General features: G+C 50.2%; 1 protein-coding gene across 15 annotated transcripts in view; it reads left to right on the top strand.

The window, feature by feature from the left end:
- Mvb12b (multivesicular body subunit 12B) overlaps positions 1-21,396 on the top strand; it is a 157,994-nt gene that overhangs the window by 50,054 nt on the left and 86,544 nt on the right. For all 15 annotated transcript variants that reach the window (XM_030252116.1, XM_006498373.1, XM_006498370.1 and 12 more), the window contains 3 exons: positions 3,260-3,356; positions 10,082-10,211; positions 12,723-12,845. In XM_030252116.1, coding sequence (XP_030107976.1) covers positions 3,260-3,356; positions 10,082-10,211; positions 12,723-12,845 — 350 coding nt within the window. The remainder of the gene's footprint in view (positions 1-3,259; positions 3,357-10,081; positions 10,212-12,722; positions 12,846-21,396) is intronic.

The following is a 21,396-nucleotide window of genomic DNA, read 5'->3' as shown; positions in this document are numbered from 1 at the left end:
GGAAGAGCACTTGCTTAGTGTGCATGGGACCCTGGATTCAGCCCTGGGAACTGCCAGAAAACACGTTGCTCCCCATCAGTAGCTAGGCTCTAGGGGTGATAAGGCTGCCAGCCAGGAGGGCAGCAAGAGACACCCCTGCCCTCGGCTGAAGCCCAGGTGCTCGGGAACCAAGTTAGCACTTCTATCCTCAGCACCAGAAGAGGAGTAGATGCCCTTCACTGCGTCCAAATGACAAACCAGGGGACAGAATTGCTTTGGGATCAAATTTGGGGGAATGACAGCCTATTTGCCAGCCCTTGAGTGAGGCAGGAGCTAGGCACATCCTCACTGGTGGCGGCTGCCTGTATGTCCTGGTCTATAGTCAGAGCACAGGCTTGGCAGAGCACCGGTTTACAACCATCTGGGAGGGTGTGGGCTCTCCAGAGCAGGCCACAGCTTAATTAGCTGACTTGAGACTCCCAACATAGGAGTTTGGGGAGCTTCCTTTGAATCCTAAATTCCTTTCCCCCAATCAGACCATTAATATGGAAACCTGGCTGGAGAGTGACACCGCTTCCTGGGAAGGAGCGAGATTAATTGCACTTTTCATGCCCCGCACTTTCTGTGTTACCTGTAATAATAATGTGCATAGATTAGGTAGGGAGGATGTTAAACAGAAGGATTTATGAACATTTGAATATTAGGTTGGTTATCTGTGGCTACCTTAAATGCAAAGTTGTCAAAAATAATTACAGTATACTAGCAAATACTGGCTACCAGAGACAATATAAATACCCTGCGTCAGTGTATGTCGGGCCCCTGGTATGAATCATTTGCTCAGCAAGGATTGGGAATACGTTCTTCATATTTATGAGGAGGAAATGAAAGAGAGCACCAGTGGGGGAGGGGAACCAGGAAAATTAATGGTGTTGAAGGCCTGTGATGTATAAAAAGGCGGGGGGGGGAGGGAGGTGAGGGGGACTCTGCAGACTGGCAGCCCCATGGAAGAGGGCCACACCCTCGGACTGTAGGAAGCCTTAGCAGGGCAGCCCTCCATTGTGTGTGCATGGACGGGTTTCCCAACACTTGTATAGTGGCCACACCCCCAGTGCTTGGGTTTTAGGATTAAGGCATTGTTTCAAGAGGTGAGGTGGCTAAGTGGTAGCAGTTGACTTCCATGGAATCCCGCATGTCAAGCCAAAGCCGGTCAACCTGATACTGATGAATCCCCGTCCATCTAGGGGGCAGCAGAGCGTGCCCAGGTGTTAATTTCTCAGTGCAGGAAGCAGTGATGACATGGAAGAGCAGGGAGGGGAAGGGAACAGAGGACAGTCGATTAGACTGGGCTGCTCCAGAGGCAGCTGGTTCTTCCACGGTTCCCAGCTGGGCCCGGCCTTCATGTGTAGTTAGGAGTCTATTCCACATTAGAGAGGGCCCACTCCCCACATGCCGCACCTCAGTGATACTGTCTTCCTGAGCACCATTGGCAAACCCAGGGATGCTGAGAGAGAAGGACAGATGTCCGATGGTACAGTCATGGATGTGCTGGCCACGGCTGTACCTGCCACTCTGACTTCCGAATTTCAACTCGAGGCATGTTTTACTTATAGGCCATAATAACTAATAATAAACTTTGGGAATTTTGGTGACATGGTTTCAATTTGCCATTTGAGAAAGTCTGATTCAGTTTATGATTGCTACCACCCCACCCTGTTGAAAAGTTTGTCACAAATATCAAAATACTTAGCCAGAATTATTGAGTCCCTACTGTGTGCTAAGAACTATGCCAGCTTGGGTGAGCAGAAGGAGCAAACATTATTTTGGTTCCTATTTAGTGGTGGGAGCCAGGACCCATAGTGTATAGCTTCTTAAATACATCTTTCAAGGCGGTAGGTGGATGGATGCTTCATAAGGTCTTAGTCACTGTTCTACTGCTGCACAGAGACACCATGGTCAGGGCAACTCTTAGAAAGCAAAGCCTCTATCTGGAGGCTTCCTTATGATCACTGTCATGGTGGCAGGCAGCACGGCAGTACATGTGGTGCTGATCAGTAGCTATATCCTGACCCCCAACTCAGAGAGAGAGATTAGGCCACCCCAGTGACACATTTTCTCCAACAAGGCCATACCCCCTAATCCTTTGCAAATAGTGCCACTCTCTGATAATTAAACATTCAAATATGTGAGCCAGTGGAGGCTGTTCTGACTCAGATCACCACGGTGTGCAATTATAAAATGATAGGAAGTTAAAAGGATCTTAAAGATAGAGTGTCTGGCTTCATTCAGAAAGCAAATATCCCCTGTGTGGGTTTCAGAGATGTATATGCTGTAAAGATGGAAGTGGAGCCAGGGTTTCCAAAGCCCAGAATGAAGTTGGGTCCATCTCTAAGCAACAGGGGAATACTGGCCTGAGAGGTTCCTGGGAGGGCAGAACCTGGGTTGACTCCTTAGATGTTAGTCCGGGACTGCAGTCAAGCTGGGCTTGGGGGGACACAGTGCCTCTGCAAAGTGGGCACACACAGCACATTGCTGGAATCCTAACAGGAAAGATTCCGGCTGGGAACCCATTATTCTTGCCTTAACTGGCTCTGACGAGGCTGAGATGACTCTGAAGACGTGAATGTAATCTCCACAGCAGCCCTCATGTTTAAGATGTAGGGCAGATTTCTTAAGAGCTGTTTCTAGTATGAAGTGAGGGCTGCAGAGGCTGGCGTGTTTGCAAAGAATTCTCTCTTGCAATTATAGAATGGTGCACCACCAACCATCTTCAAAAATGTCTTTATGGAAACTGTGCACTGTGGGCCCCTCTTCCAGCACTAAATAGGCACTCTTACGAGCTCCCCTAGCGAGGTATCTCAGAAGGCGTGGGGTACGGAGGTGGCCAGGCTGCCTCCTGCTCAGTCAGTCTATGATTCTTGGGATTTTGTAAAATGTAACAACGGCCCCTTAGGTGTGCGATCAGACCTTGTTCAGTTTAGACACAGCTCCACTCTTGCAAGCATCTCAGAACCTCCCCTATTTAAAACGCACTGACCCTGAGAAGTGGTGGGGTCCAGGGATGTGCGCACACCTACCCTCTGCTGAGTGGCTTTGAGATTCCACAGATGGAATCTCCTTTTGAGGTACACTAGAGTCCCTGGTAAATGCTAGTATCATCTTCTCCAATTAACCCGCTGTGGTAAAGCTGCAGCAGCCACTGTGTGAAATATGCTTCCTGAAGCCAGGACTGCAAGCAAGACTAAGTTCCAATTAAGTGTGTGTCTTGTCTTTTCTTCCCAAGAGTCATTTGGGGAATGTGCTGGTGGACATGAAGCTCATCGATGTCAAGGACACATTGCCTGTGGGCTTCATCCCCATCCAAGAGACCGTGGATACACGTGAGTCAACACTTAACACACTTGCCTTGGGAGCGGCCACCTCCATCCAGTGGGCTTGCAAATATTCTATGTGTTTCTCTCTGGAAGTCTGTAGATGGTGAAGGAATCCTGCCACTTATGACAGCCACCTTGGATCTCTGTGTGTCTGAAGAGTGTGTGGGTCCTTGGCCTGCAAGTGAGCAGAGTCTTTGATTGATGCCTCCTCACTCAAGGACAGAGCAGGGAGTCTAGGGACAGTTGGTTTGCCCTCAGCAACCAATTCATAGAATCCTAGAGTACTGGGAACTCTGGTCCTGGAGTGCTGGGGAGTGCCAAGCTTAACACAAGACCCTGAAGCAAAAGGGAGGGAGGGCAGAGATCAAAAGATGCCCTGGGGCTGCAAGGAACAGCTCTGTGCCTGGTCTGGGGCTCACAGAGTGAACAAGAGGCAGGCCCCAGAAAGACTTCAAGTTAGAGCATGTAAGACCTAAATTGGAGCCAGATGTGGTGGCTCATACCTGTAATCACAACACTTGAGAGATGGGAGCAGGAAAATCAGGATTGAAGGGCATCCTTCACTACATACAGGTTCTGAGCCTGGGGTACATGAGCCGCTGGCTAGTTAAAAAGCAACAATTAAAACAAACAAAAAACCCACGATTTAAATTAGACCGGATGTTTCAACCACTGAGCAACATCGCACTGTGCTAAGCTGCAGGGAACTGTGGGAAATGGAGAAGCTGCTTCAGGATCCTGCGGGTGTTATGGGCTCTGGTCCTGGAGTGCTGGGGCTGAGGTCCTGGAGTGCTGGGGCTGAGGTCCTAGAGTACTGGGATCTCTGGTCCTGGAGTGCAGGGGACTCTGGTCCTGGAGTGCTGGGGCTGAGGTCCTAGAGTACTGGGATCTCTGGTCCTGGAGTGCTGGGGACTCTGGTCCTGGAGTGCTGGGGACTCTGGTCCTGGAGTGCTGGGGACTCTGGTCCTGGAGTGCAGGGGACTCTGGTCCTGGAGTGCTGGGGCTGAGGTCCTAGAGTACTGGGATCTCTGGTCCTGGAGTGCAGGGGACTCTGGTCCTGGAGTGCAGGGGACTCTGGTCCTGGAGTGCAGGGGACTCTGGTCCTGGAGTGCAGGGGACTCTGGTCCTGGAGTGCTGGGGACTCTGGTCCTGGAGTGCAGGGGACTCTGGTCCTGGAGTGCAGGGGACTCTGGTCCTGGAGTGCAGGAGACTCTGGTCCTGGAGTGCTGGGGACTCTGGTCCTGGAGTGCAGGGGACTCTGGTCCTGGAGTGCTGGGGACTCTGTTCCTGGAGTGCAGGGCTGGTAAGGCAGTGTCAGGAAGCCTTGTGTATCTGAGCTTCTTTACGGGTGCACATGAACTTGCCTTATTTGTAATTACTTGTAGCCAGTCTTTGCTACTTTGTGGGTTCTTTTCCTGACCTTTATCCCAGTCTCCCCATTTCACCCTGTCACTAGATCAGAGAGAAAGAAGGAGAGAAGAGAGAGACAGAGACACAGAAGGACACACACAAAGAGAGACAGGGAGAGAGAGACAGGGAGAGAGAGAAAGAGAGAGAGATCCTTACATCTAATTTCTTTCCTTTTGTTTCCTCTTTGACCATGGCTACTAACAAACCACAGCTAATCTCCTTGAAGGACCAACAGCCACCAACCCTGCTTCTAGGGGCCCTAGTATTTATATACCCTCTGAAAAGTTCCCAGAATTTCAAATGTCACGCAATCATAGAAACTATCTTCAGCTGGCAAAACCACATCTCTCCTACAGCACAAGGCAAATCATAAATCAGATCTCTACTCCTGGGATTAAAACTAAAACACATTCTTATGTTTCTGGTTTTTCTAAGAAACCAGAACTCCAAAACTGTCACTACAATTACTCATGAGCCCATGCCACAGCAGCGAAACGGGGAGTAAGAAAACAGAGATCCTCATCTGCGAGGTTCCTTTATGGAATTCTGTACCCTGTTCTTCGTCAGTATTTATAGGTATGTGATTCTTTTTCACATTGTCATGCTGTGAACGTTTCTGGACCAGCATTCGCTTGCTGTTTTCACACAGAGCAGCTTCCATGTCTCCTCAGCCACCCCCAATGGCAACTTATTTCAGCAAAGCAGCGGCCCCTCACTGGCTGATTCACTTGCTCGTTGGGCCATGTCCTAGCAAAATGTCATGGTGCTGGTTGGCTTTAACTGTCACTTTGACATCACCCAGAATCGCCTTAGGGGGAGTCTCAACTGGAGGATTACCTGGCCTCTGGGTATGATTGGGTGGCAGGGGATTGTAGTGATTGTTAACTGACTAAGTCCACTGTGGATGGCACCTTCCCTGGGCAGGAAGTCCTGGGCTGCCTGAGGCACCCAGGGAGGAAGCAAGGATACATTTGTTTCTCTCTGCTCTTGACAGTGGATGGGACATGGCTACCTGCTTGAATTTCTGCCTTGGTTTCCCCTCAGTAGTAGGCTTTAACCTGGAATTGTAAGCCAAATAAACCCATTCTTCCTCACGTTGTCTTTGGCCAGGGTGTTTTATCCTAGCAACGAATACTAGGGCACTGATATCTGCTATGTTTCATGTAAGGCCCCTCGTTAAGTGCTGTAGCCTCATGAGGGCACTTTACCTTTAGGAGAGCTCAGTAGAGATGGGTGTTAGGCCTATTTTAATATGAGAAATATAAGGCACAGTAACTATATCTTAGCCAAAAGCAAGAACACACTCATACACACATATATACACATGCATGCACACACACATGCACATACGTACCCACAGACACAAATGCATACAAATGAAAATGCATGCACACATACACACATGTGCATAAATATACATGGATACATACATGTTTACATTCATGCGCATGCACATAATCATGTGCATATATACACACGTGCACACACATGCACACAGATATATGTACACGGGCATACATGCACATTCATACCCACATACATATGTAGCTGCACATACATACACATGCACACACATACAACATACTAATGTGTACACATGCATAGGCATGCACAGACACATACACACATGTATGCACAAACACGCAGGTACTAAGCACCTTGCACATCTAGACTTTATAGATCCATGTAGCAGGATTTGTTCAATAATGATTTATTAAGATACATTTAAATACCATGTAATTCACCCATTTACAGTACACAATCCAGGGTGCCTGCCACCATGCTCCTTCTGTCACCACATGGAGGCATTACCTCCAGCCCTCCACCTCCCTGTCCCCACTGGCTGACGCTTAGCCAGTTTCTGCCTGTTTCTGGTAACTCCTACACATTGTCATGCCGGGCTGGGGAAAGGACCCAGGGATAAAGTGCTCCCTGCACAAACGGGGAACTGAGTCTGGATCCCAAGTGGGAAACCGAGGGATGTGCCCTGTCTGCCTTCCAGTCCTCTGTGGGACCGACCTGGACTCTAGTTCCTGTGCCCTAGGAGTCAGCCTGGCTCTGCAGCTTGTGCTTGTAGAACCCCAAGCAGCTCCCCTGCCTCAGTTTACCCATTCGTCAGGTGAGAAGGACGCTCCCTGCCTTGTAGTGTTGCTGGGGCACCCGGGTCCCTTTCAAGTTTTCCTATGTCTCTGCTACTTCTCTTGCTCCTTGAGGACAGGACGGCAGGACTGGTCCATCTCCAGCTCGTCCCAGGCTCCATCACACACAGGGACTTGCCGGCTGAGTGAGTTCTGTCAGGATAAGCCTTATTGCCAAGCTGATATCTCACAGCCTTAAGGTCACTTTGCCTGCTCAGTACTGGTCACCCGCTAGCACTGGTGCTCTGCCTCTTACGTTGCTTTACTATTTAAACTGTATTTCATTTATAGTTTGCTGCTTATGAGCAAGCCTACCTCCTTTGTAAATGTCTGCTTGCTAGCTTTGCCTCTTCTTAGGTGAGGGTTCCACTTGGAAATTAAAATCACCTTGTTGATTTGCTTCCAACCCTGGTCTGTTTTCTCCCTAAGGATTTCAAAGTTTTAAATATTTCCTTGATGTTCATTTCTGACAGCTAGCTGATGTGTAATGTCTTTTGTATGGATATATGGCATAGCCACGAGGGATTTCCTATTCTGAATTTTCTGTCTGTTGAGCTCGTTCAGGAGGCCCTGTTGCAGGCCCGTGCTCTGAGAGGGAAACCAGTCCCCATGTTTGCACTAGTTGCTCTCCAGTGTGTCCTGGGTTCTGCATCACGGGTGTAAGCACCTCCAGTCAAGGACCGTTTCTCAAAGACTTCCCAGGGGACCAAGAGCCTCATGGTCAGCCCAGTATCTCCTGAGAGTACTTAAAGCTTTGATTTCATGAAGTCAGCCAAAAAGATGAGACTCCTGTAATTAATTTAAAATATAGCCCGCTGCAGTCCGTACAGCACTTAAACCCTGGAAGACTGTTTGTTTTAGTAAAGTGTTGTGTACTCTCCCTGTGTTCATTAGTATGACTGAGCACATTTCTATTGACTATGTATAATATGTTTACTTAAAATGAGGCCTGCTTAAGCATGTGTAATGAATGAGTGGATCTGGTCTTAACCAGGCTGGCTGCAGGTGGAGGCATGGAGCCAAACTGTGGCAAAGGCAGGCACAATACCTGCCCCAAGTGTTACCCCACAGGAGGTCTCTAGTGCATCTCCTTTAGGGCCTGAACTTGGGAGATGATGGTGGCAGGTTGCTTCTGCAGGATGTCATCTCTGCCTCAAGGATGATGTTTACCATGTGGGTTAGAGACATTTCTACAGCTTGAAGATGCCATGTGTCCCTCTGCTTTCATTCCTGGGAAAGAACCCACAGGATTTGGGCATTTCAGCATGGCCTTTTAAAAAGACATCCCCCTTTTCCTAAAACCTAGCAAGAACCCAACAATACTCTGATTCTACAGGTCCACAGGACCACCCTTCTGTCTGCCTGCCTGCAACAAGACAGTGTCTCTGGCTTTTCTTTATTGAGCACTTACTGTGTGCCCAGAACTGGCCAGGAAACCATAGTACCACACGACATTTACCTGAATTGCTCTGGAGTGGGCTTCCACTGGACAGGTCCCTTGTACAGATGGCAAAGCTGAGACCCAGAGGGTTTAAGTGACTTCCAAGGTGCCAGTGCCAGCAGTGGCAGAGCTAGATAACATCCAATACAGGCGGAGCACACACCTGTAATCCCAGTATTTGTGAGGCTGAGACAGGAGCATGACAAGTTTGAGGCTGATCTAGGGTGCATAGTGAGACCCTGCCTCAAACAAAACCCACTACAGATAATGGAATGCTGAGAGTGGGAGAAGTCGTCTCCCCAGGGAAGAGCCCCTCTAATTGGTTATCCAGTGCCGAGTGGTAGGCCCTGATATCATGTACACACAAGAAACATCATACAGACTGAACAGGTTACATCTATATATTTAGGAATGTATACATAACAACGATTAAAGAAAAAGAGGTTGGGAGCCATGAATTTAAGAGTGAGTAAGGTAGGGGCCAGGTGTTATGAGAAGGGTATAGAGAGGAAAGAATGGGGAAATAATATAATTACATTTTAATTTCAAAAGTGGTAAAAAATTTAAAAACCACAAATCCAACTGAAAGATTTATGGACTGTTGGAAAAAGTACAGAACCACAGATGGGCACTGTCACCAGTTGCTGGAGCACCAGCCGTTGTGCCCAGACTGAACAAGTGACTGCACAGAGCCACACACTGGCTCTCCTTCCTGTCCACTGCCCTCCTCAGAGGCTCAAAGAACTGGTGAAGAAAAGCCACGTTCTAGACAGAAGAACATGAACTCATCAATGCAGAAGTGTGTACAACAGGAGACCAATGCTTTGAAACCTAGAACCGATGTGTGGCTCATAGCTACGAGCATCCTAAAAGCCACAGCCACCAGAGCAGTGCACAGGAGGGTGGAGACCCAGGCCTGTACTGGGCCAAAGCTAGCCAGCTCTGATAGGCTCCTGGGTGAGGGCAGAACAACTGGGCTTTTTGTTTTTGTTTTTTGTTGTCTTGGTTTGTTGTTGTTTTTCTTTTCCTGCCTTTCTCTGCCACAAAGGAAGGGGGAGCAGAGAGAGGGGCTTATAGAGTAAAGGGGACCAAAGGGACCTGACAGCCCACTCCAGAGCACACAGCCTCTGGATGTAAATCCAGACAAAGGGCAGGGCGTCCTGTGATCAGACAAAGGGGTGGGGCAGGGCGTTGCGCACTGATGGAGAAACTTGAATTTCAGACCGTGGATGAGTTCAGGAGTTCCCTTGTTGTTAGTGGAAGTGGCAGGGACGTGGCAGCCATGCCTCCTGGTGGGGCAACATGATGTAGTATTGGGGATTTGTTCCCTATGTCCAGGAAAGGTAGAGGTGTGACCAGAGTGGAGACGAGCCAGAGTGCTGAGCAGGGGCCGGTGGTCCTGCCTGCAGGTCTCACTCCATGGAGTATGATTGAGGATTTCTATATTAAAAAATGAAAAAGGGGCCTTCCAGTTGGTGTGGCTGTGGCCTGAGGAAGCCGTGCAGGGACATGGAGGCAGCCTGGGAGTCTTGGCCAGCACATCTGGGGCCAGGCCCTGGGCACAGGGCAGGGTGACTGGTGTACTTGGCTGTCATCACCTGTCCTTGGGGGCTTCAGCAAGGGCAGGGAGCAGAGCTTAGTCCCTCTGCCAAGTGACAGGGTGGCCCTCCCCTTCTGCAGCACTGAAGGGAGAGGCGGGGCATCTCCACCAATCTCACACCTTTCTATCCTCCTTTCCTTAGAGGAGGTGGTCTTTAGGAAGAAGCGGCTCTGCATTAAGTTTATCCCCCGGGATTCAACTGAAGCTGCCATCTGTGACATTCGCATCATGGGCCGGACCAAGCAGGCACCGCCCCAGTACACGTTTATCGGGTAAGTCGCAATGTTTCCTACCTGCTGTCTCTTCCCCTGAGAGCAGTTGAGCCACTCGTGGGCCCAAGACTGAGAAGTCAGTGTGGCTCACAAGACTCAGCTATGCTCGGTGTTGGTGTTCACCACTGACTCTACCTCAGCCTACGTCAGCTTACACTGCAGCTGCTCAAGGTGGCTAGGGTCTGCTCTTCCCTTTCAGGCCCCTCTACATCCTGCCCTGAGGCCACTGTGGGCCTCAGCTCCTCATGCCGCTTATCAACCTGGGCCATTTTACAGCCAACCTGTCTGTGCCACTGGACGCACAGATGGTGTGGGAAGGGAGGGCAAGGGAGGAAGGGAGAGGGGCCCTGCCCTCACAGAGAGGCTGTTCTGAAGGGAGAGATGAGCAGTGAGCAAGAAGATGAACAAGGTCGTCTCTGACTGTAACTTCTCGATGGCCCGTGAGCTACTCCGGTTCAGATACCAGGCAGGGTTACTGAGCACAGGTCTCCAGGTGATGAGCACCAGCTCTGAGGAGAAGCTGACCTGGGTGGGTGGATGGGAGTGAGTGTGACACATCCTGGGAAGGGAGGTCACCTGTGGACACACCAGGGCGAGTGCTGGGCCATCGGGTCCTAGTTGCCTTGGCAGTGATCAGGGCCTGACCCACAGCTGCTCCACAAGCTCCGAATGCAGGCAGATCCCAGAACTTCATTTTGGGCCCATGAGACTGAGTGGCAGGAAGCCCCACCCAGCATGGCTTACGCCAGAGGAAGCATTGTTGGCTGACACAGCAGCCAGGCTTGGAACTCGAAGGATGAGAACACCTCATTTCCTGCGCCCTCAGTCCTCTGGTGGGACCCTACCTGATACCTGTTCCTCCAAGGAGGCATGACACTGCTGTCTCTTTGCAGCCACCCTTCAGAAGCGAGTCCGGAGACAAGATGTCTGCCTTCCTGAGCTTCCCATCACAATCCTAGAATTCAGGGTCCTGGGAGCGCCCCTTCCTGGTTATTTCTGCCACGGAAAGGTCCTCCCTTCATTGATCAGCCTGAGTTAGGAGTAAGGACCAGTTCAGTGGAGCTCAAGGAAGAGTGGTGAGGGGGCGGCTGTGCCAATTTGAGAAGGGAGGTACAAGGTCAGGAAGGCGGGGCTGGGGCGGGACTGGGGCGGGGCTGGGTGCATACTGCACCCAGTGGGTTGAGTTGGGGTCTCACAGCTCAGGTCCATTCAGTCCTTTCCCGCTGTGGATTCTGCACTCTCAGAACAGACGACCAACACACTTTTTTTTTTTTTCTAAATATTTATTTTATGTTTGTGAGTATTTTTGCTGTCTTCAGACACACCAGAAGAGGGCATCAGATCTCATTACAGATGGTTGTGAGCCACCGTGTGGTTGCTGGGAATTAAACTCATGACCTCTGGAAGAGCAGTCAGTGCTCTTAACTGCTGAACCATTTTCCCAACCCCCAACCACCACACTTTTAAAGCAGACTTGCATCTACTGTTTATATCTCTCATTACAATACTATTTTAAGAGGATGCAGTTCTGTTTTAAGCAATTCTGAAGAATTGATTTCATCAGTATTTGTCAATTTATAAAACTAGAATTTTCTTCCTTGATAATATTTTTTAATTGCCAAAGTATAACTTTTATTTCATCTTGGGCCTAGCCTCCTTTCCTAGAGAAAGCATGATTTTTAAGAGAAGTGAGTTGAGGATTTAGAACCAAAGTCACTTAATCCAGGTGCCACATGGTGAAGGCCTGTGCTTGCCCTGTGGGAAGCAGATAGCTCAGGCTAGAAAGGACACAGCCTGCACTGAAGCAGGCAGCCTGAGGCCCAGAGGAGGTGGGTGGGCTTGCTGCTGCTGTAGTTGGTCTCGCTCTTGCTAAGGCAAGGTCAGGTTTAAAACAGCCTCCAGCCTACACCCGGGACCCACAGAATAAATGTCTTTTATTTTTTGAAGAGATGCTGTCCCTCGGCTTCCATTCCCATAGACATAGTTCTGGGGCAGCAGGGAGGGCCTGTGTGCAGCAGAAATGATCCTGTTCATTGCCAAGGGTGAGCTTGCCTCATTCCCATCAGGTGTGCAGTGCAGGGCACACCACAGTGGCTGTCACACCACAGGAGACAGTGGCTCACACCACTGGAGACAATGCATCTACTCTTTTTTGTGCTGGTTTGTGATCTGTGAGCCTCCGGATTGATGGCTTGCGGCCATTTTCCCAACTGACCTTGGTGTGAAGCCACGTTTAGTGATTCCTAGCTATGAGGGGCCAAGTCTTGACAAAGCAAAGGGTGCGGGCAGGCTAGCATGCTCAGTGGGTGAAGATGTTCACATCACAACGGCTTGCCTTCGAGACACAGCTGCACTCCTGCTAGGCTCTAGTGCAGCACCCAGGGCGTGAGAGAGGTGCTGGGGCCTCCCTGGGGTTTATGGCAGTTCATAAATGTGGTAACAGTTAACTCAGTTGCTCAGGTCAGTGCTCCAAGCTCAACAGTGCATTGAGATTTTTCTTTTCTTCTGCAGGGAACTGAACAGCATGGGCATCTGGTACCGAATGGGCAGAGTGCCAAGAAACCATGACTCGTCTCAGCCCACCACGCCCTCCCAGTCATCAGCCTCTTCTACCCCAGCCCCAAACCTTCCCAGGTGAGGTTTTGTTGGGATCTCACCATGCACTTACATGGTCTTAGGTCCTGCTGAGCCATGCAACAACTTAGAAAACACCCACTTACACGCATCTGCTAAAATAGTGCAAAATATAGCTGAAAATTTGCAGAAGTCTAAACTTGGGCCTTAAAAAGTCATGGTCAGAAATCCACGAATTCCACTTATGTAAAGTGCACTCTATATTCTATACTGTGTGTATGCCACAGGTTTCTAACGGCAGGAGGTGTGGCTGCCTGAGCCAGGCATCGTGCTTCTCACCCTTAATCCCGCACTCAGGAGGCAGAAGCAGGCAGACCTCTATGAGTTCCTTGACAGCCTGGTCAACACAGCGAATTCCAGGCCAGCCAAGGATACATACATAGTAAGGCTCTGTCTCAAAAACCAAACCAAAGGCCAGGCGTGATGGCACATGCCTTTAATCCCAGCACTTGGGAGGCAGAGGCAGACAGATTTCTGAGTTCGAGGCCAGCCTGGTCTACAGAGTGAGTTCCAGGACAGCCAGGACTACACAGAGAAACCCTGTCTCGAAAAAAACAAAACAAACAAACAAAACAAAGCCAAATAAAACAAAACAAACAAGCAAACAATTGGCTTGCCATTCAAATGAGCTTATATACACACAGGGATGTGTGTGGCAGCCAGGTGGTCAGCGCCCAAGGGCAGAATTCCCTCTCAGCTCTGCCAGCAACTCATCCGACACCCAGCAGGGTGGGTCAGCCATCCCTAGAAGCAGTCCTTAAACAGAAGTGAGTTTCCAGAACATTACATTCAATTATAATAATAGTTAATTCCAGGGAGGCCACTCTGCAGCTGACTGCACTGGCGCTGGTGGGGTAACGTGTCTGAACTCTGCAAGCAGCAGTTGAGGAAAGACTCCCACAAGTAAGAAACAGGGCGTCCCTGGGGAAGCTGATAGGGACAGCACTCTTGAATTAAGTCTGAGAGACTGCAGAAATGAATGGAAGGAGGGATGGCAGATGGTTCGCTGAGGGTTGAGGTGATATGAGACCACATTGAAGAGCTGTCCATAGGAAGAGGTGGGTGTCTTTCTTTAGCAGGACAGAATGGGTGCCAAGCCAGCCCCTCCCCCACCCCATGGAGCAGCTCTCTTCAATAGGTTGCTCTGCCCAATGCAAGTTGTCCCTCCAGGCTGAGCATCCACTCTGGGGAGAGGCTACTGTGGTGACCCCAGACCAAAAGACTCTGTCTTTTGGACTCTGTGCAGGCCTCCCGCACCAGGAGCAGTGTTTAAAGGTGACCAGTTGAGTCTGTCTCTGCTCAGGAGTGTGGGGCTGGCATGACGCGGGGTGGGCACATCTTCCTTCCTCACTGACTGGTGATGCTATCATGGCTCTGTCCTGGGCCATTGGTCAGGGGGTCACCATAACTTCTGCCAGCATCATTTCAGGTCCTCATCTGTGCTGGGCGGGGTCAGCTCAGGCTCTGGTGCCCATGGTCAGCTGCAGAGACTACTGAGCCTTTAGGGCTCAACTGCCTTGAATAAATAGAGCCAGCTCCCCCAAGACATGTGGTCTAGGAGAGCCCAGAAATGGGCATCACCTCAGGCAGGTGCTAATTCCTGTCACATGGAATAAAGCCATTCTAATTTGTTTTCAATTGCTGTGGAAAAACATGGACCAAAAGCAACCCGGAGAAGACAGTTTATTTGGCTTATACATCCCAGTCACAGTCTATTATTGAAAGACGACAGAGCAGAAACTGAAGCAGGGACCATGAAGGAGTGTTCTTTTTCCATGGCTTGCTCAGCCCGCTTCCTTGGAGCACTCGGGACCACCTGCCCAGGGGTGGCACCATCCCACAGACCTGGGCCGTCCCGCACTTGCCAATCTGATGGAGGCATTTTCTCAGCTGAGGCTCTTTCCTTTCCTTTTGACCCTAGCTTATGTTGAGTTGACAGAAACCTTAAAAGTACAGGGCTCTTACTATCCTGGAGGAGACAGGGAGGGTACTTGTCCTGAGCTTGCCTGTCACAGGAGAGCCAGGTCACCTACTGTCACAGCAGGACTCTGGGAGCTGGTGGGGTTGGAAGGTGGCACAATCCAACAGAGTGCTCATAATACTTACGTATTTTATGACCTGGGTGCAGTTTATGGTTTACAATGGCTGCAAGGAAATTGGATCAGTTCTGTTTACTTGCCAAATAAAACAAATGTCAAAATAGTCAATATAAAATGTATTCTAATTTGGCTGAGTTAAGTCAGCCGGCTTTGGCTTTCAGGAGGATCCCCCTGTATGCAAATGGTGCTGTGTCTCCAGCTCCTCTGTGGTGGGTGTTGATTTACAGGCCCGGCACATGCTGTGGGAGCCTCTTAAGTCATCTGGGTTTCGTGTTTTTATCTTTTGTGGGTTGGCTTGAATTTTATCCTTTTCCTATTCAGATTCTTTGTTTTTTTTTTTAAGAAAAGAATCAGTAGTTACTTGAATTTTCTATTAAAGTAAGGAAGGGTTGAGTGTGGATTTTTTTACTTTTTTTCTTCAAGATGCTATAAGATGCTGTAAGAGACTCTGTAAGGAGTGCCGGCTTTAAGGTGACATGAAGTCCCTGCTCTCCCCCATAGGCTGCACCCCACTACCATGCCCTCCCCCACTCGGTGACCTGTCTCCCAGCTCCAGGCCCCAGAGTTAAGTCAGATGGGTACCCAGCACCCACACACACACACACACACACACACACACACACCCTATTCCTGTCTTATTCTGAGCCTTGCCCACCCCTCCCCCGCCCCTCCCACCACTGGGCTGCCTTGCTCAGGTCACTTGGGGAGCCCCTCTCACACTGGCTGAGCAGTCCTCGGTTTCACTGTCCCCGCACATGTGAAGTGTAAAACACATGCTTTTCAGCAGTGAGGACCCCATGTTCTTCCCCTCCAGATGACTCCCCATCCCTATCACAGAGCAGTGAGTGCTTGAGGGAAATTGGCAGAATATAGAAAATAATGGGCAAACAAAGCCCATTTCCAGTGAGGAAAGTCTTATAACCTTTTGTTACATTTCCTTCAAGCTCTTTCCCCTGTGTACTTTTATGTAGGTGACATCATCGCATATATAGCAATTTCGTAAATTTCCCATGGAGCGTTAAACCGCAAACATCAGAACACTTTCCTGGTCTTTGTGTGGGGACACCTGATCTAAGCACCAAAGCGTAACTGCCAGGAGCGTGGTGATGGGGTGCCCTCTACTGGCCAGCTAGGAGGAGGCAGGAGGCACGCTGGGTGGGAGCCACAGGCAAGAGGGAGATGAGGTGGTGGCAGGCAGGAGCCTGGGAGTCAGTTTCAAAAGCAAAGGACATGTTCTCTGCCAACGCTTGGATTTAGGCATTCCCAGCAGCTTTCTGGAGAGCTGTCATTTCTAACTTTACTTTAGACAAAAGGGGCATTGGCTGACCTTTTCACAGGTGACAGGCCGTCACCTTTGTCATCTTTCCCAGGAGCAGGCAGTTCCCACCTGGGCCTCTCCACTGCTGCAAAGGTATTCATGGTAAAAGTTGATCTAGAGCCCTCCCCCTTGCCTTCCTGCACAGAGATCTCTGGGTAGGCAGGATGCTCATTGGTGATGTCGGCAAATTAGATATTGAGTTCAGTGGAGTTTGTGTCAGAAGCCACATAAGTGTCTTGACAGAACTCACCCTCTGTCCAGTGAGCCCTAGTTTCACCCACTCTGCTTAGGTCTCTGGTTTGTCCTGGACCTGGAACCTGTGTCTCCCTCCAGGCAGTGAGCATCCATCCCCGACCCACTAGTGTTGCACACAGTATCCAGTAGGATGGGGTGCCTAAGGGCTGAGGGCATAATTTATCTCCCTACCCATCTCTGGGCTGGCCTCAGCCAACTGGGCCAACCTTGAAAGAGGGGGTCTGTTCTGCTCAGGGCTGCCACCTCAGAGCACGTGTACCAATAATGGAATGGTCTTCCAACAGAGCACCCCATGCCCTCACACATGGGGACTCACATGTGACAACAGAGTACCCCCATGCCCTCTCACATATGGGGACTCCGTGTGACAACAGAGCACCCCATGCCCTCTCATACATGGGGACTCCATGTGTGACTCTGCTGGAATGGAGAGCTTCTGCAGCTGCCTGAACTCAGGTTTGTAAAGCCTCGGGAATCCATGGCTGAGAGTGCCAGGAGCCCCGAGTGCTTGAATGGATGTGCCTGTGTTGCTTGGTGGGCTGCTGACCCCAGCTTGCTGAGCAGTAGAATCAGAAGCCTGATAAGAGTCAGAGTTGTGCTTACCAAACCCACAGATGACACAGTCACTAGGGAGAGTGGATGTGCCAGAGGATAGGATTAATCCTGTAGATAGAACTCCATAGCCACAGCACCATGGGAACCAGGAAGTAGGAGGCAGTGGTACAAATAGGACCTCTCTAAGGTCACGTGGCCTACAGTATAGGGCCAAATCAGGAGACCTGGCCCAGAGGGTGGGTGCGTGCAGGTGTGTGTGTGTGTATCTGTTTGTGTCTGTATATTTGTGTATGCCCGTGTCTATGTGTGTATATGTGTGTTTGAGTGTGTCTCTGTGTCTGTCTGTGTTTGTATGTCTCTGTCTGTGTGTTTGTGTCTCTGTACGTCTGTGTGTGTTTGTGTGTCTCTGTGTGTGTATGTCTCCGTGTCTGTATGTATCTGTGTGTGTGTGTGTCTCTGTGTTTGTATGTCTCTATGTCTGTGTGCTTGTGTCTGTGTGTCTCTGTGTATGTGTGTGGTGATAAACCAATCCGATCGAGAGCTTGTTACCAAGCACCCTGCTGTGTATGGCCAGGCTGCGTCACCTGTCAGGTTCAGTGCAGTTATGTAAAAGCTGCTGAACTGCAGGGTATAGAGAGGCAGATGGCTCCAGACATCTAAATGGCTAGCCAGCAGAGAGAAAGCATGGCATTCGTGAGTGAAGGGAAAGGGGTAAGTTGCAAGGCTGCAGATTAGGGAGTCAAGGTTTCTTTCTTTTCTCTTTGAGACTGGGTCTCTCTCTGTAGCTACATAACCTAACTTGTTATGTAGATCAGAAATCCACCTGCCTAGGCTTAGAGATGAGCACCTCCCCAGGTGCAGAGTTTTAAAAACAAAAGAACAAAACTTCACAAAAGTAGATTCCGTGGCTTGAAGGAGCTGTTGAGGGGTCATGAGCAACTGCTGAGGGTTTGCTGGAAAGTGTCCCTCAGATGCTCAGATGGTGAGGGTGGCCTCCAGTGAGTGTTGGGGGTGAGACTGTCAGTGTTTGTGTAACTAGATCATGATGGTGCTGAGTTAATCAGGAATTTACTGATGGATTCAGTTAGACAGATGATTGGGAAATGTTAGACACTGGAGAGGTGGGCTTCAATGAGGGAGGGAGTTGCTGGAGTCTACCTCCTCCCTCCCTCCCTTTCTCCCCCCCCCCCCACCAACACTTTGAAGTGAGAAACTACTCAGTCGAATGCCTCCCTGCACCCACACTGGTCTCCAGAGCAGCAGAGCTGGCTGACCACGAGAGCCTTGCCCCTCCGGGATATGTTGTTCCAGTAGGAAAAGAAATGAGGACCTCAAGCCTCTCTCAGGCCTTAATCAAGAAATGTCTCATCTACCTCCTACCCTGACCTAGTGTAGTTCCCAGTTGCTGTGATAAAACACCCCGACAGATACAGTGTAGGGGAGAAAGGGTTTATTTTAGCTCATTTTCCAGGTTACAGCCCATCATAGCAGGAAGTCAGAGCAGCCTGAACTCAGGTCACATCACATCCAAAGCCAGGAACAGAGAACCGTGGATGCGGCATGCTCGTGCTCAGCTTGCTTTATCCCCTTGTATACACTTCAGATCTCCTGCCTAGGGAATGCTACCGCCCACTTTGGTGCTGGGTCTTGTAACATCAATTAACAATTAACATTCTCCAGGTAATTCCCCATAAATATGCACACAGGCCAATCTGATTTAGACAGCTCTTCACTGGGGCTCTCCTCCCTTCTAGATTGTGTCAAGTTGACAAATTAAAACCAAGCATCAAACACCCTTTCTTAGAAATTCAGGTTCAGCAGACACCTTGCCGTGTGTCAGGAGGGCTCAGGGTGAGCGTTGGTCAGTAAGGCCTGCTCCAGAGTCCACCCACACCACCTCTTCCTCTCCAGTGCTGGTGGTAGTGACTGAGGCTCCAGTTGGAGGGAAGCTGCCACCGTGGCACATCTCTGAGGTGGGTACAGGCAGGCCTTGCCCAATGCCCAGGCCTCAGTGGTGCTGGCACCATGTCTCAGACCAGTGCTGGCTTGTGTAAGCAACAGTTACTGTGTGACCCCAGAATGGACCCCAGAATCCTGGACATACTAATGCAGTGGTGAATGAGGGCACCTAGAAACTGGAACACATGCGCTCAGTGGCTGTGCTCTGCCCTACAAAGTGCATCCCTGTTTCGGTCACAACATCCTCCCTCCAGGTGCAGCCTGCTGGGAGCCATCCCCAGGTGTCAGGCAAGCTTGCCTCTCTATGTTGTGGTACTTGGTGCTTAGAGGGCCTTGGGGGCTGTCCCAGTGACTTGTGAGCTACCAGAATGTTGTCAGTCACAGTTTCCAAAGTATGTTTCTCAGTGACAGACATAATTATACTTAACTTTTTACATGGATATTATCAGTCTGTGACAGATACCCTGGGAAATGGGGCATTTTGGTGGCAGAAGATCTGTCACACGCACTTACTTAGTCTTCCTCTCGGGGACACCAGGATTCAGTCACAACTTTTGCATGTCGGTGTCAGGTTTTGAGAACATCGATCCTGCTGACCTCAAAAATGGTTCATCATTCAGGTCCCAGGGCTGTCATCTAAAAGGTTAATGGCCTTTCCTGCAGGAGACAGGAAATCACACCACCTACTCTCATTGCTGTCATATCCCTTGTCACAGCCCATGAGCTATATGCCATCCTGCCTGCCTGATCCTGCCTCCCTGCTGGACCCAGGGCCCAGTTCTGCTGACTCATGAAGTGATCTGGTTGACTGGAAAAGTAGCCCCCACTGAGCCGAACCCTCAGGTGGACAGCACGATCCCGTGTCCACAGGACAGCCTCAGACCCTCCTCCTGCCTCCTTTCACCTTCGGTTACAAGGGATCTTTGTGCCATAGATGCTGCCCCCACTTCACCTGCTGAGGCAGGACTGGAGCAGGAGGCCTACATGGCTGAGGCTGAGGCCAGCTGTCTTCCACTTCCTGTGGCGGCATGAGCTTCCAGTTCTTCATGGTAGATTAGTACTGCAGGCCTTTGCCTGTAAGAATGCCTGGCAGATTCTACTCAGGCAGAGGACGGCTCTCTGCTCAGGCTTGGGTGAGATGCTGTGGTTTGGTGTGAAGTCCATCATTTCCTGAAGGGTCAGATAAATCCTGCCTCCTGGTCAGATTAGGAGACAGGGCTGAGAGCTGGTCCCGAGGAGAATTGTTCCTCCCTGCTAATAGCCAGTGGGCTGTAGCATGGGCTGGGTTGTTCTTCCATAGTAAGTCACAGGTAATGCAGAGGTGGGTGGCCACTCCGCCCCGATCCTGCCAAGAGAGGTTGGGGCTCAACACCCCAACAGTTTGATGTTCTTTCCTTCACATGAAACCCACCTGAATTTTGCTTAACAAGATGCTTTGTAAGGTGTAGAGCTTTTTCACGCAAGGCACAGACATTTGCTATGAAGTTTGAAACCACTGTGCCTTACACCACTCCCAAGAGAGGACCAGCTGCAGCTGTTAGAGGAGAAGGCAGGCCTGCGCTCCAGAGCTGGGGCAGGGGTGAGGCTGCAGGGGTTCTGCCAGCGACTCATTGTGGCAGCCACTGTGAGAGTGAATGCTCACCTGTGAGTGCTAGCCTCTTCCCCCTTTACAGTTGGGGGGGAGACCACTGCTTCTGCTGGTCCTGGCCTCTCTCCTAGCCATGGTAGCCCCAAAAGACTGGCTACACAGAAACAGTACCGGTGCTGGCACAGTGACACTGTGAGCTGAAACCTTTCAACTACACCAGAGAGTGGTTGGGAAGAAATAAGGCCACAGGTGGGTCAGGTGTCCAACATTTGGGAAATATTTTCAGAATGTGTATGTTGATTGTATAACGTGAGTTAGTGTGGAGCCAGGAGTAAGCATGAATACACCTACCCTCCTTTCACCTGTGGTTCCATCTGTCCAGATATCCGTCATCAGCTGCAGATAGCACAGAACCCACACCGTAGTGCCGGGCTGCCTAGCCCCATCTCCAGGACCCTGTGAGCAATAAACAAATACCTAGCAATAGCTCCACAGGCAGGCGCTGCCAGCCCCATGTCAAGTGGAGAGAATGGAGGCTAGGAAGTTAGGCCTTCCCTAGTGCCCCACAGCTGGTGTCTCAGAGCCCTGGTCTCAGCTCATAGGCTAGTTCTCTTCACCCCGCAAGTTCCCCCTATGCCCACTGCCTGTGGTTATGTGACCCCTGGTTCTTGAGTTTATTGAGCTTTTATTAAGAGCTGGACCTCTGCCTGATTGAGTGTCAGCCCTCTGGTACCCAGCTATCTTAAACAAGCTGCTTCTCCAGGCTCCAAAGCAGCT

The sequence above is a fragment of the Mus musculus genome, chromosome 2 (assembly GCF_000001635.26).
Source record: "Mus musculus strain C57BL/6J chromosome 2, GRCm38.p6 C57BL/6J".
Classification (NCBI taxonomy): domain Eukaryota; kingdom Metazoa; phylum Chordata; class Mammalia; order Rodentia; family Muridae; genus Mus; species Mus musculus.
This window is presented reverse-complemented; position numbering and strand designations above follow the sequence as displayed.